Source organism: Pseudorca crassidens, chromosome 7 (assembly GCF_039906515.1).
Source record: "Pseudorca crassidens isolate mPseCra1 chromosome 7, mPseCra1.hap1, whole genome shotgun sequence".
In the NCBI taxonomy this organism is placed as follows: domain Eukaryota; kingdom Metazoa; phylum Chordata; class Mammalia; order Artiodactyla; family Delphinidae; genus Pseudorca; species Pseudorca crassidens.
The window spans coordinates 5,681,650-5,696,357 of record NC_090302.1 but is presented as its reverse complement, the minus strand read 5'-3'; the positions used below and the strand labels follow the sequence as shown (position 1 = coordinate 5,696,357).

Sequence of the window (14,708 nt, the reverse complement as noted above, 5' to 3'; positions counted from 1 at the left end):
GCAAGGCCTCATGGGTAGTCTGACTTGGTTCTCATCTGTCCAGGTTGGCAGTGGAACCCCTCTGACCGGCCCTCCTTCGCTGAAATCCACCAAGCCTTTGAAACAATGTTCCAGGAATCCAGCATATCAGATGGTAAAGTGCTGGTCCTTAGGGTGCCTGCAGTGGGGAGAGAGGTTGGGATGGGAGGGACGGCCGTGTGGGACCCAGCCCAGTCCTTCAGTCCACTTCCTGCTAGAGTGCATGGGCCAGCAGCTTACCTGAGACCAGAAGGCTGGGCGGGGGGTGGCCCTCTGTCTCTTGCAGCCAGGGTTCTGAAAACTACTCAAGTACTGTTTCCTCAGGATGTGTATCTCTTTTCTGTAACTGTGTATAGATGACTACTCTTGTCTTAAAAAGAAAAAGAAAACCAACATACCAAAATGACGTCGTTACTGATGACTGCTGGTTTTGTTGTTGATTTTTTTGGTGGTTCTTAGAAGTGGAAAAGGAATTGGGGAAGAAAGGCCTGCGAGGGGTTGCAGGTACTCTGCTGCAGGCCCCAGAGCTGCCCACCAAGACGAGAACCTCCAGGAGAGCTGCCGAACACAAAGACGCCCCCGACGTGCCCGAGACGCCCCACTCCAAGGGCCCAGGAGAGACTGGTACGTCCTCACCACCCGCACCCGCCTGAGGCCTGGGGGAGTCAGCCCTCAGGGCCAGTGCAGGCAGATGGGAAGCAGTGAGTGGAAACTGCGCAGAAAGACAGGCAAACCCCGTGTTAGTGGTCCAGCTTCGAAAAGAGGAAGGTTCTCCTTTTCCTGCAGCAAGCCCCTGCCCCGTCATTTAGGAGCCATTGGCATAGGCAGTGGTGCTTATGAAACCTACTGAGAACAAACCCACCTTTTCGTGTATCATTCGCAGCATTTGTGCTTGCTCTTGCGGCAGATACAGCAATGATAAAATATTGAACCAAACGCAGAGCAGCTCGTTGTGAAAGCGCTGATACGAGACACTCACTGGCACCCACGGAGCCAGGAGACACCTGCGGAGAGCTGGAGAGCTGGTGTCCCCTCGTGGGCTCTTCCCTAGACTAGCGAGGGCGGTGGGAGTGGTGAAAAAGGGCTCTAAAGGTGCTATCGGGGGTCACATTAGCAAACACTGATCCAGTGCTTCCCACGTGCCGGGCTTGACTCTAAGCGAGACTGTTCTGACTTAGCAGTTCCCCCAACAAAAAAAAAAAGAAAAAGAAAAGATACAGAAGCCTCGGTTCTACAGCAGACCAACTGAAAGGAGGTGTCTGAGGCAGGCCCAGCATCTGGGTGATGCTCTGATGGGCCACACGCTGGGTGAATGGGAAGGGGCAGGACAAAGCCGGAATCTGTGGACCCCATGATTCCCAATTTTTTTCATCATGTACCCATATTAATTTTAAAAAGTTGAGGATGGGAGGGAGGGAGACACAAGAGGGAAGAGAGATGGGGACGTATGTATAACTGATTCACTTCGTTATAAAGCAGAAACTAACACACCATTGTAAAGCAATTATACCCCAATAAAGATGTTAAAAAAAAACAGTTGAGTGTGCAGGTCTTATACATAGGTATGTGTATGTACTACTGCACAGACATGTATACTATAAAATATAGCAAAAGTATACACTTGAAAGGTTTACATAAGAAATGAACCTAAATTCGAGTGCGTTCTTGGCGCGCCCTCAGACCGTCTAGCTCACCTAGCTCACCCTGCTTTGATGGCATGTAGACTATCCAGAATCTGGACCCCACGTCCTTCTGTTAGTGGCCCTGATTTCAGGTCGTGGAACGGTGTGGGGAGGAGAGGCTGCTATGAAAACTTGCAGCTTATAAAAGCCCACTGATAAGCAACTGTGTTCATTTATGCCCATCAGTATTCATCTGATGGGTATTTTGAGACGTAATCTCATGGTGAGCCAGGAGTGTCAATTAGCTGTTAAGCCCTGAAATAGAGCTGTGCATAATTCATTAGAGTTTCACTTTCTTCACCTTCTTCCGCTGGATGAGGGTTTGGGGAGGTCCTTGGCTTCCCCTGGTTCGGAAGCCCTGTGTGCCGCCTGGTGTTCTCACAAAGGCCCCCGCTACCTCAGCTTTGAGTTCCAGGGCGCTGACGGCAACCGTGCTCGCAGCCGCCCTCGGAGGGAGAGTTCTGTCATTCACTCGCGGGGAGCTTGGCAACAGCAGAAAGATTTCTTAGGAGCTATTATTCATATTTAAAGAATGACCATTTAAAAATTTTAAAAGGTCACCCATCTTGTTTCCCAAGCATAATGGCCCATTGTCGCTGCACCGTGTGGTACGTGGCCCCTTCCCTCCTGACCGTCCTCGTGGGAGCCTCAAGCGGCTGACTGGTCCGAGAGGCACAGGTTCTGACCCTGGGCTTGGCCTTGTCGTGCTTTTTACTCTCCAGATAGTGGTGTTGAGGGGACTCTGCTACTTTAAAGGAAACCAGCAAAGAGATGAGGGGACTGGGGGTGTCCCCGCTTTTTGCTGTGCTGTCTTCAAGGAGAGAGACCTAAGCTTTTCCTAATAATAATACCAACAACAGTGACAACAGTCACTGAGAAATTTCGTGCCAAGAGCTGTGGTTGCTCCACGTTCGTTACCGCATTACGTCCTCACAGCAGCGCTGTGGATAGGTTTAATGTCCTCCGTGTTATAGATGGGAAAGCCGGGGATGAGCAGAGAGAACTAACTCGCCCTGGTGGCTGGCAGCGGGAGCGCACGCAGGCCTGTCAGAGCCCAGTGCCCGGACCCCTGGCTGCCCTGTAGGAACAGGCCGGCCGATCCAGGCGGGTTCCCCGCTCGCTCAGTCGCCTTTGGCCTGGAGTCACTAAACTCTTCCCCATGTGTTTCAGATCCTCTGGACCACGAGCCCACCGTGTCTCCATTGCTCCCGCGAAAAGAACGCGGTCCTCAGGATGGCGGCCTAAACGAAGACGAGCGCCTCCTCCCCAAAGACAAGAAGACCAACTTGTTCAGTGCCTTGATCAAGAAGAAGAAGAAAACAGCCCCAACCCCTCCCAAACGCAGCAGCTCCTTCCGGGAGATGGACGGCCAGCCGGAGCGTAAGGGGGCCCCGGAGGAAGAAGGCCGAGACATCAGCAACGGGGCGCTGGCGCTCGCGCCCGCGGACACAGCCGAGCCAGCCAAGTCCCTGAAGCCCAGCAGCGGGGCCGGCGTCCCCAATGGAGCCTTCCGGGAGTCGGGGGGTGCAGGCTTCCGGTCTCCCCACCTGTGGAAAAAGTCCAGCACGCTGACCAGCAGCCGCTTGGCGGCCGGCGAGGAGGAGAGCGGCGGCAGCTCCAGCAAGCGCTTCCTGCGCTCCTGCTCCGCCTCCTGCGTGCCCCACGGGGCCAAGGACACCGAGTGGCGCTCGGTCACGCTGCCTCGGGATCTGCAGTCCACGGGAAGACAGTTTGACTCGTCCACGTTTGGAGGGCACAAGAGTGAGAAGCCAGCTCTGCCTCGGAAGCGGGCAAGTGAGAACAGGTCTGACCAGGTGACCAGAGGCACAGGCACTCCCCCACCCAGGCTGGTGAAGAAGACCGAGGAAGTGGCCGACGAGGTCTTCAAAGACACGGCCGAGTCCAGCCCGGGCTCCAGCCCTCCCAGCCTGACCCCAAAACTCCTCCGTAGGCAGGTTGTGGTCGCGCCTTCCTCCAGCCTTCCCCACAAGGACGAGGCTGGGAAGTCCAGTGCCTTGGGGACGCCTGCTGAGCCGGTGCCCCCCACCGGCAGGGCGGGGCCAGGTGCTTCTGGAGGGACCAGCAAGGCCCCTGCCGAGGAGTCCAGAGTGAGGAGGCACAAGGCCTCCTCCGAGTCCCCAGGGAGAGACAAGGGGAAATTGTCCAAGCTCAAACCTGCCCCGCCGCCCCCTCCTCCAGCCTCCGTGGGGAAAGCCGGGAAGGCCTCCCAGAGCCCGAGCCAGGAAGCAGCCGGGGAGATGGGTGCCAGTGGGAAAGCAAAACCCATGGCTCTGGTTGTGGATGCCGTGAACAGTGACGCTGCCAAACCCAGCCAGCTGGGAGAGGGCGTCAAAAAGCCCGCGCTCCCGTCCATGCCAAAGCCCCAGTCGTCCGCCAAGCCCGCGGGGACCCCGACCAGCCCAGCCCCTGCTCCCTCCGCGCTGCCGTCGGCATCCTCTGCCCTGGCAGGGGACCAGCCGTCCTCCACCGCCTTCATCCCTCTCATATCGACCCGCGTGTCTCTTCGGAAAACCCGCCAGCCTCCGGAGCGGATTGCCAGTGGCACCATCACCAGGGGCGTGGTCCTGGGCGGCGCCGAGGCCCTGTGCCTGGCCGTCTCCAAGAACTCTGAGCAGATGGCCAGCCACAGCGCCGTGCTGGAAGCCGGCAAAAACCTCTACACGTTCTGCGTGAGCTATGTGGACTCCATCCAGCAAATGAGGAACAAATTCGCCTTCCGCGAGGCCATCAACAAACTGGAGAACAATCTTCGGGAGCTTCAGATCTGCCCGGCGACGGCAGGGAGCGGCCCGGCGGCCACCCAGGACTTCAGCAAACTCCTCAGCTCGGTGAAAGAGATCAGTGACATCGTGCAGAGGTAGCAGAAGCCGGGCGTCGGGAGCCTGCAGCGCGTGAGGGCTCCCCCCGTGCCCGTGACGGTGGCTGAGACGGGACCGGCGAGCTGGGACCTTGGCCCAGGAGCTCTGTGCTGGGCAGGGCCGAGGCCGCCGTGGAGTGCAGCCCTACTACCTACGTCCTGGCCCCGCCGTTCTCCTGCGCTTGCCTTCTCCTCAGCCCGGGCTCCCTGAGCCATCTGTCCGAGTTCTATCTGTGGAGTTCCTGCTCTGTGGACTGCACGCCAGCGTCTTTCCCACATCGTGCTTCAAAACTGAGCTCTTGGGGGCAGGTGGGAAGGTGGATGAGCACTTCCTTTTCATCTTTCTGGAGGACCTCCCCTGGCTATGCCTTCGCCTCCATTTCACCCCAAGAACGAGTACCCTGCATGGGAGCTGTGTCACCAAGGCCTTGGGAACGGTCGCCTCCACTCACCCTGCGCAGAGAGGTTGTGCACTCACCTTCCTCGTGCCTCCTGTGCCGAAGACACGTTTGCAGAACTGCATCTTGGGAAGTGCTACCAGCTGGCCACCCTCCCCTCCACTGCTGCCGCGGGCTGGTGCCCTCACCATTTCCTCACGTGAAGGACAGCTCTTGATTTGGGGGGTAAAACAGGGTGCTAAAACCAACCAGCCTCCGGGTCCCGGGACAGGTGGGGAAGCCGAGGAGGCCCGTGATGTGGGAGAGGCCCCTTGTCACCCACTCTCTCCGTGTCCTTAGAGCCCAGTTCCCGGCTCTCTTGTGACATGCACTGCTAATCCTGGATAGAAAGCTTGAGTCTTAAGGGTAGCAGGGTCGCTGGTCAGCGTAGGGGGGCTCCAGAGGCGGGAGGGGTGGCGGTGGGTGAGCAGCTGCTGCTGAGATAGCCCAGGGCTGGGCCGGTCTGCGGTGAGCGCAGGGTTACCTTCCTTCCGAATCTCCAGGTGCCCTGGAGAGGCGCTTGCTCTCGCTTTCCGATTGACCTCTTTCCGCTCTGTTGTCCTCCTCTAAGGCAGAGTAGATGCTTGCAGGGCTCTTTCCCTGGTGACAAGCCAGTCTTCAGCTTTCTGGAGTTCTTGAAGCCTTTCAGAACTCGGCCCTCAGCACAGCTGCCTCCGATCCAGAAGGAGCTGCCATTGGGCGCCAGTGCACGCAGAGGAGGAAAGGGACTGGAGCACCGAAGCCCAGCCAGCGCTGGCTGCACCCTGACGGGCACATGTCTTATTTAATTACCACGAGCAACACTTAACCTAATGTTTCGGTTGGGCTCATCAGGGATGAAGAAAATCACAAACAAATGAACCCCCAGAAAGGGTCTCAGAGAGCAGCGTAATCTCCCCCAGGCTGTCCAGGACCAGGCTCGTAGGACAGGAGGAGCCCAGTGTCCTTGACCTTGACCTAGAGCGGCTGCTGAAGAGCAGGCCGACGGGCACCTGTCTGGGCCTCGGCGCGCTCAGGAGCGCCCCCTGGAGAAACCAGGAGGAAACCACCTTCCGCTCCCCAGGGCTCCTAGGGCCCGTGACCTGCACAGGCCCGATTTTTACGCTCATCACCTAAATTTGTATTTTATTTCTCTGGTAGAGGTGGTGTCCTCTGAGTCGTTTTACGCTGTTTTCACAGCACGTCACCTCTTTGCCCCCCAGACTGCTGTGCTACACAGACCGAGGGAGGCGCCAGGGCACCGCCAGTGGCCTTGCAGACAAAGCAGAACAAAGCCCACCCAGGTTCCCTCCGCTGCCTGTTTCTGTGAGGTACTGGTCTCTTCCTGTTCACATGATGTGCCACTATATTTTGCATTTATACTTTGGTATTACACTCTTTTTATAGACTTGCTCTTTTATAAATGATGTGTAAATAGTTTTCCACCGTCCTCCCTTCCGGAATGCCTATGGTGTCTTTTTTTTTTTTTTTCAGTCCAATACATTTTGTTTCTGTATGTGACTCTGTTTTTTGAATCCACGTCTCTCCTCCGTAGTATTTTTTAAATAAATGTTTACAACACTAGCACATGGGCAGGTTGCTTTGGTCTGCAGTTCCTCCCTGTTGTTCAGAGCCGTGGCGTGCGTGTGGGCAGGGAAGGAGTCAGGCTTTCCCGAAGGGGCCGGGGTCTCCGTGTTGGGTCTTACAGAATAGAGCGGTCCCGCGTCGGCCGTTTCACAAGCCTGTCCTCATCTCAGGCCCTTCCTGTGCCCTTGACACCTACCTGCCAGCAGCCTGGCTCTTGGCGGCGGCACTGAGAGTGGGCTGTACCACCTGTTAGGCCGTCACGGTGTCACTGAAATGGGGGAGGGAGGTCACGTCGCGGATTTCTCTCTGGCCTGAAAGGGTTAATCCCTCCCCAAGTGCATTCTTTCTCTTTACATTTGAGCTCACTTTGAGCCACTGTCATCAGTCCCCAGAGCGCCCCTCGCTTGTGTTCCACGCCCCGGGCACCTTATTTCTTTGTGTGGATGAGGAAGAAAAGGGTGTGCTGGCCCGGGCTGGGCTGTGACCTCTCCCAAGGGGACTGTCGAGGAGGGTGCTGACGAGTCCTCGTCTTGGTCTCCATTTAACGCCAGCTGGCAGCTTGTGGAAGTCGGGGGGAGTGAGTAGCACCCTCTGATAATGGTACTTATTAAGCCAGCAGCCTTGTCAGAGGATACAGATCCTGTCCACCAAAGCACGTTGAAGAACACGGTTCCGTGAAGCCTCTTCCCTGGAGACCTCGGCAGCGGGCTGTGCTGCACGTCAGGCGGCGCGCTCGAGCCGGAGCTGCAGACGGCCCCCGGGACCCATTTCTTCCCTCGTCTCACAGAGGCAGGACCCAGGCCCAGGCCGCAGAGTCTGTTAGTGGCTGAACCATCACTTGACACCAGACCTCCCGAGTCCAGGGCTTTTCCACAGGCAACGCGCTCTTCCCTTGAGTGACAGCTCGCAATCTGAAAGAGGGCGTAGAGCGATTGTGTTGACAGCCACACTGACGTGGGCCCTTCACGGAATCCTCACAGCAGCCTCTCAGGCAGGGTGCGTTGTCCCGTTTTCCCCACGCTCTATGACTGGAGTTTACCTGTCCAGCCACAGCTCACACGTGGTGAGGCCGGGACGCAGCCTCGTGTACACGCTCGCCACGTGGCGGCTGTGCCGGTGTGAAATAAGGGTCTTAGAAGACTCTTCTCCAAAGTGAGAATCTTCCATGAACGTCACCCGAGCCCAAGAAACTTTCTTGGGTCTAGCCATTCTAGGACAGCGGTCCTTAACCTGTTTTTAGGTCAGAGAAACCCTTGAGGACCAAATGAGGACTGCGGATTTAGCCCCAGGAAGACGTACCCGTGTGCGCACACGACGGTGTTCAGAGGATTCTGAGTCCCGCCCTCAAGGTGCAGAACCGAGGAGTGAGTACCCGAGGGCCCCGCCCCCCGCAGGCGGGCAGCCGCTGTTGGCGCTACCGCAAAATACAAGCCTCGAGTGTCAGAGTGTTAAAAACAAAACACTTGCTCTTTCTGACTACCGAACGTGAAAGAGCTAGCTAGTGGGTAGCAGCCTCATAGCACAGGGAGATCAGCTCGGTGCTCTGTGACCACCTAGAGGGGTGGGTGGGATAGGGAGGGTGGGAGGGAGCTCAAGAGGAAGGAGATACGGGGATATATGTATATGTACAGCTGAGTCACTTTGTTAAAAAGCAGAAACTAACACACCATTGTAAAGCGATCATACTCCAATAAAGATGTTAAAATATATATATACACATAACAAAAAAGAACCCCAAACATTGAAGAACCCCAAACGGGAAACAACCCAAGGTCATGAAGAACAGGGAGGATAGGTACGTGCGGGGTGTTCACTCCGTGGAATGTCGGGGAGCAGTGGGGTGGGACAAACTCGCCCCACTCCATGGTGTGTCATGCCGGGCAGCCGCCAGGCGACATGGTGATGCGTCAGCTCCCACGTACTTCAACGGGCATGTAGTCTGGTGTAGAAGTCAGGGGGCGGGTGATCGGGGTGCGGGAAGGAGGCTCGTGCCTGGTCGGGGCACAAGGGAGCTCTGGGGGCAGGCGATGTCCTCTTAGTCTGGGAGGTGCTGGCTAATGGGTGTGTCACTGGGTGAAAACCCATCAGACGACACTTAGAATTGGGGCACGTTCCGGATGTGTGTTATATTGCGATGAAAGTTTTCTTAGAATTACAGCTCACACGTGAGTGCTTTTAGATATTATAGACGCGCTCTGCATTACTACGTGGAACACCCACACCTTTTTTTTTGTTTAAATGAGGGAGGTTCTGTCACTGTCTTCATTTAATGGGTGAGAAAGCTGGCTTCAGAGATGTGAAGCAACTTGCCCGAGGTCACACAGCACGTGCCAGCTTAACATCTGCTGTGCCAGACGAATTGGTCGATGGTCCAGATGGCCCCAGCATGACTAGCAGAGACCTGGGCTCCAGGGCCAGGCTCCTCCCTTCATCATGGAAGAGAAGAATTCAGAATTACAGCTAGCCCAGCTTTTTGGGTGTCGGGGATATTTAATAGACAGGGTTCCCCAACTGAGTGCTCTGGGGGATCGATTTCTAAATGTCATCTCGGTACAGAAGACATCAGGTGGGATAAGACTGCCCAACCACCGTATCCCCTGCCCATGTCTGCCCTCCTTCCTGGTCGCCCACCATCTTGGGCGGGGCCCCAGCTCCCTGCCTGGAGGGTGAAAGCCCCTTGCCTGGGTCGGGGTCTCCAGTGGAGTGTGTCGTGCAGCATCTTGGGCACCAGCACCAAGTTAGGACGAGGTGGCCTCTTGTTTACTACAGCAGTGCCCTGATGGCTTGCTGGCCACGTGAATCTCTTTTTTTCTTAGACATTTTTATTAACATTTCAAACATACAAGAAAACATAGACAAATATTCCCCGTCCGTTTTAATAGCTAAATACCTTGAGATCTACACACCAAGATGAAGCCTTTTTTGTGCCTTGAATGTATAAAATGGGCGAATGCAAAGAGCTCTCGGGTACCTGGGCTGGAGGAGCGAGCACTGCCACGCCAGGTGGAGCGGACCTGGCGGCCCCGGGGAGCTTCATCTCCCCGCTTCCAAAAGAAGTGCTTTCTCCGAAGAGCCTCACCTTCACTAATCTGGGGAGGAAACTTCCCCACCGAGCAGAGAGCGAGGGTGTGGGGTGGCACGAGAGGCCCCCAAACCTTGACAGAGCCAGTAGGGTGGAGAGGGCTGGGGCGGGGGGGGGGGGGGTAAAGAGGAAATTTAGCCAAATGTAGTGGGAGTGGATCTAACAGATCAATGCCCTCAGCAGTTTGATTGCTCTGACTTCCAGGGTTATTGAGCTCAAATATACAAGCAACTGGAAAGAACAGCTTTGTTGTTGATTTCTGTTCAATGATGAAAGCCTAATGACAGGATATCCTCTGCTTTGAAGGCTCTCCCCCTCCCCGCTTTATCTCAGATTTCTCCATCAAGGTTAATCTAATCCTACTAAATTAAAAACCAGCCCGTGTATACCCAGAGTGGCTGTAAACACATGCAGGAGTGTCTCCACCTCGGTGACCTCCGAGTTCTCACAATTAGTGACCACAGGGGCGGCTCCTTTTGTCCTAAGAGTAGAAGTTGTCGAGAGAATGTCAGCCAGGGGACCTTGCCACAGGGCGTCGCTCTGCCCTTGGCCTCTGGTCTGTTCTGTTTCACCTGGTCTTTCGTGAGCACGTTCTCTGGCTTCTTTGTGTGTATAGATGAGCTAAGGGGTGGGGTAATCCAGGTTGCTGCCCCCGCACCGCCCTTAACAGAGTGGAAATGAGCACATGCTTGGCTCAGAGCCTGAGCTGGGACCGCACTTCCTTCATCCGACCACCCTGTAGTGCACAGTCTCAGCACCAGCGCTGTCCTTTATGGACACCCTGGGGCTCGTTTTCTTGAGATTTGCCTTCCGTGGCTGGAGGGCTCAGTGTTTGCCTGTTTCACCAACAGACAAAGACCCACCCCTGTCTGTCACGTTGGCAGGAGGCATCCTGGATCATCCCTTCCTCGACAGTGGCAGAGGACAAAGAGTATGATGTGCCTCCCAGACTCAGTGTCACCGTCTGGCCCCTGTCACAGTGGCCCTGAGCCCCAGGGCCCGTATACCAAGGCATGGGGGGGGGAGCAGGGAGGAGCCCCAGGAGAAGGCGGCTCGCCTCAGCATAAGGTGATGTTCTGACTCCTGTGTTCCCGCCCCGTCTCTCCAGCCCATTACTGCTCCCCAGTCAGCCCGCCTCTTGTGTGGCTCAGACCCGTCACCCCTTAATGAAGTGGCTTTCTGGCTGTCGAGGACTGAGAGCTGCTACTGGGGAAAAGTCTCTAATAGAATGGAAAACCCTGTGAAATGCTCCAAGGTGCCAAGCTGGGCCCTGCCTGCTGTGGTTCTAAAAGGCTAATAAAAATCTACCAATTAATTGTGACAGCCCAATGGAAAATTACTCAGTTGTGAACCAGGGGCAAGCAATAGCTCTAAAGGAGGAGGGGAGATGTTGCCATGGGAACATCAATACAGGTTCTCATCTCAGCAGTTGAAGCCAGCCTAGGAGTGAACAGCATCAGACTGCTGGATCTGACTCGGGATGGGATGCAGGACACACGGAAGCAGCAGCGTTTGAAAGAGGTGCTCTGGCCCCGCCCCCCGCCCCGGGCTGCTGCCACTCCAGGCCCAGCGCCGGCTTCCCTCAGGGTAGAGAAGTTGTTTTCAGAATACTCCCTGCTTAGAGAAAACCAGGGAGAGAGCAATCTAGTGGGAGAGGAAAATGCACTTTGTGTGTTTCCCTATACTTTTGGCCATGGGTATTTTACCAACTGCCAATTAAGGGGATGCTGGGAGCAGTGTGTGGGTACATGCAACACGATTTCCATCTCCCCAAAGTTAAGGCACTTGCAGCTCAGGAAAGCGAAGTTCCTGGGGCACAGAGGACCTGTAGCCAAGAGTCAGGCGGGCTTTCCATTACAGTTTTGCAGTTGTTACCACTTTTATTTCAAAAGATACAACACATTCATAGTCTGAACATTGGAAATGCAACCTTGCTACAGCAAAAACGTATTCCTTCCTCGTCCATCTCCCACGGGACTCCTGGCTTGGCAAATGCTACACCACCGAGGAGGGGAGCTGTCAGAAGGGGATGGGCAGGTGGTTCCGAATGGCATCTCAACACCAGCGGGATGAGGTTTTCTTGCCGGGGGATGTTGTGGTAATGGAATGGAGAACAAGATTTCTCTTTTCCATTGTTAACTTTCAGAACCATACTCTGTGCCCAGCGGAACGTGCTCGTTCACAGTTGCACTTTGGATGTCAACCACTGACGTCCCGATGGAGGCGGTCAAAACTTTGATTATCCCACTGTAATCGCTCGGTCCACCAGCCTTCAACTCGGGGCCAGCACAGCCAGTTCTGCCTATTCATGTTGACGGCCCAACGGCATCCTCAGGCATCCTCGGCTCCATGCCACCCCGGCCAGGGGACTGCTCAGAGCCAGCGCCGCAGCGGACGGGACTGAAACACAACAGTCCGCCAGGGAGCTACACCAGCAGCAGTGTTCTCTTCTTAACTGGGACTTGCTTTTGGTCACCTCGTTTTTGACACCATCCAGAATTTTGCTTCAGCAAAGTTGGAAATCAAAAGTAAGCACCCACCTAACCAAACCCACCGCTATTATAATTCCTGTTATAATTCATTATACTAATACCTACACCTTCTCAGCGTCTTGGTCTTTGAGGCTCGAGGAGAAGATGGGAATGGAAACGGCGGGGGGGGGGGGGGGTGCGGGTCGCAGAGGAGCCCTTTCTGGGGTGCTGTGGCCCCTTCATCCCCGGCCGAAGCAGAAGCTGAAGCCGCCTTTCTCCCTACTGTAGCCGTCGAGCTCCTCTGCCAGGGTCCCTAACAGGCCACCAGCTTTCTCGCCGTCACCCAGAAGGAAGCCGGTGGCCTCACTGCCATCGTCCTGCTGCCTCCCGAGCCTCAGCGTGAAGCCGGCACACGCTCTGCCCAACGTCGGTGGCTCCTCGGCCATGACGAGCAGGGCGTGTGGGTGTGGCGCTCTGGGCCACCCAGGGGAGCCCCAGGGGAAGTGGCGTCCCCCTGCCGGGTCGGCCCAGCATATTTCACCTCCGATGCTACCCACGGCGTCCACAGGCTCTTCTGTGTCCAGCACAGGAAAACAGGCAGCCAGCGGCAGGAAGAGGAGGTAGGGCAGCGCGTAAGGGCTCGCCCTCTGGACCAGGGGAGAGAGGGGAGGGTTACATGCTGCACTCCTGGGCCGCAGCACACTTCCCAGGGCCCAGGCAGCCGTCAACGGCGGAAGCTGGTGGCTCGGCTAAGCCCCGCTCGCAGGCAGCGAGAGGAAGTGTCACCCTGTCGGGTGTCTTCGCAGGCTCAGGAGCCCAGCGCACCAATTAGGCTGGCTCTGCCTCTCCTGCAGTCTTTGACGGCCTTGGCAACTGAACACTTGGAACGCCGCTGCTGCTGGGATGGCTTACAGACAGCCCCGGGAGAGCCGAGCAAATTTGGGCTCGTTCTTCCTGTATTATAATTACTGATTCTTGGGCCATATCATCTCAGAGCCGTGGGCTAGAAAATTAATAGCATCAATCCCTCGTAGTTTTCAACTTGATAATGAATGGGTCTGGTTAAGCTGTTTAGCCGGGACGCTCTGCTAATGTCTCCCTGACGTGGAAACGAGTTACTCCTGCAAGCAGGCCTAACTCAGACGTCCCCCTGGAGAGGAGTGGCCGCCAGTCCCTGCTGAGCACCACCTGTGTGCCAGGCTGTGAGCGAAACCTCTACGTGCACGGTTGCACTTTATCTTCACGATAAACCTTATTTTAAGCACGGTTATTCCCATTTTTTTCAGGCAAGAGCACTGTCAGAAAGGCTAAGAGATTGTGCCCAGACCACACAGCTAGAAAGTGGGGGCTCTGGGGTTCCTGATCCTAACGGCCAGGGGGCTTGTTGGCGTGCCAGGCCTGTGGGCAGTGCTTTCCGTCCGTACCTGATACCGTCCCTCCTAGAGGAGGGCATCCGTTATCCCCATTTACAGAGGAGGGAGCGGTCTCAAAACAGGTGACTTGCCCAAACTTGTCACAGTCTTGTAAGTGACAGAGCTGGGATGCTAGCCCAGGTCTAATTGGGCCTGATGCAGGAACTGCCGCTCTACCCCAAGGATGGCGGTCCATGGGGGATTTGAAACAGAAATAGAGCTTCCCAAAATGCCCCTCCCTTGGCAATAATTGCTCGTTCCCTTGCAAAGGAAGCCTTTTTGGTAACGACCACGGTGAGCCTATGCTGGCTGGTCCTCTGAGGCGTAGAACCGAGGCTAGAATAAAGAGAGTGGGTTCTGGAGACGATGGCGCAGACCCCCCAGAGCTCTTTCCATAAGCGGCTCCCTTGAAGACATTTTGAAGTATACGCAGCCAGAAAGCTTAAAAAAAAAAAAATTCATAAAGGCAGCCCTCCTCTTCCCAAATGCAGTCCTCCTAAGCTTCCCTCATCCCCTCTCACCTGCTTCAGGGGAGCCTCTCCTTCGGAGCCTGGACGGAGCGGGGGCTTTTCCCAAGGTGTTTCCTCCCCATAGAAAGCAATGCAGACAGCTTTTGGACTGGGTGGGGTTCCGTCTGGTGGATGAACCCACCTGGGAATGGCCTCTGGGTCTCGAGAAGGGGGGCGTCTTGATACACAGACGGAAGTGACACTTCTCCCCTTTGGGGGGACCATGGACCTCTTCAAGAACCTAGTGGAAGCTTGGGACACTCAACACCGAAAATTGGGCCCCAGCACAGATACAAGGCCAGGGGCCAAGCCCTGGAGGGCACCTGTGGCCAATCTCTGTGCTGCCCTGGGCTGCAAGATAAGGTGCTGGTCTCCGCCTCTCTGGGCCTTCCCAGCCCGGTGGGTCCCCGTGGTTCCTACTGCCCGTGCCCAGCTCCTGACCTGGAGGAGGGCCTGAGTGGGGCTCCTGCTGGGGATGGAGCGGCTGTACTCACCATGCTGTAGGCCTGCTGCCAGGAGGGCCGCTGGACCCTGGGCTGGGCTGGGCAGAGCTGCTCTGGATTCCCTGCCCAGGAGGTGTGGCTCCCGGGTTCTCCCTGCTTCATAGAGGCCCCCTGGGTGCACTTGTGTGGCGCGCTCTGACTGTTGCACAT

General features: G+C 56.1%; 2 protein-coding genes across 3 annotated transcripts in view; one reads left to right on the top strand and one right to left on the bottom strand.

Annotated features, from left to right (window-relative positions):
* Nucleotides 1-6,578, top strand: part of ABL1 (ABL proto-oncogene 1, non-receptor tyrosine kinase) — a 134,721-nt gene extending 128,143 nt beyond the window's left edge. For both annotated transcript variants that reach the window (XM_067742941.1, XM_067742942.1), the window contains exons 9-11: nucleotides 44-133; nucleotides 478-642; nucleotides 2,871-6,578. In XM_067742941.1, coding sequence (XP_067599042.1) covers nucleotides 44-133; nucleotides 478-642; nucleotides 2,871-4,582 — 1,967 coding nt within the window. In that variant the 3' untranslated portion in view covers nucleotides 4,583-6,578. The remainder of the gene's footprint in view (nucleotides 1-43; nucleotides 134-477; nucleotides 643-2,870) is intronic.
* Nucleotides 6,579-12,373: 5,795 nt separating this feature from the next.
* QRFP (pyroglutamylated RFamide peptide) lies at nucleotides 12,374-14,708 on the bottom strand. The gene is made up of 2 exons (XM_067745453.1): nucleotides 14,550-14,708; nucleotides 12,374-12,781 (listed from the first exon to the last, which is right to left on the bottom strand). The coding sequence occupies exons 1-2, from the start codon at nucleotides 14,706-14,708 to the stop codon at nucleotides 12,374-12,376; spliced, it is 567 nt and encodes a 188-aa protein (XP_067601554.1).

Excerpts from the sequence above, each read along its gene's own strand:
- QRFP (XM_067745453.1), bottom strand. The coding sequence starts at position 14,708 with ATGTGCAACAGTCAGAGCGCGCCACACAAGTGCACCCAGGGGGCCTCT. Across the intron at positions 12,782-14,549 it reads GGCAGCAGGCCTACAGCATG|AGGGCGAGCCCTTACGCGCT; the intron begins GTGAGTACAGCC and ends CCCCTGGTCCAG.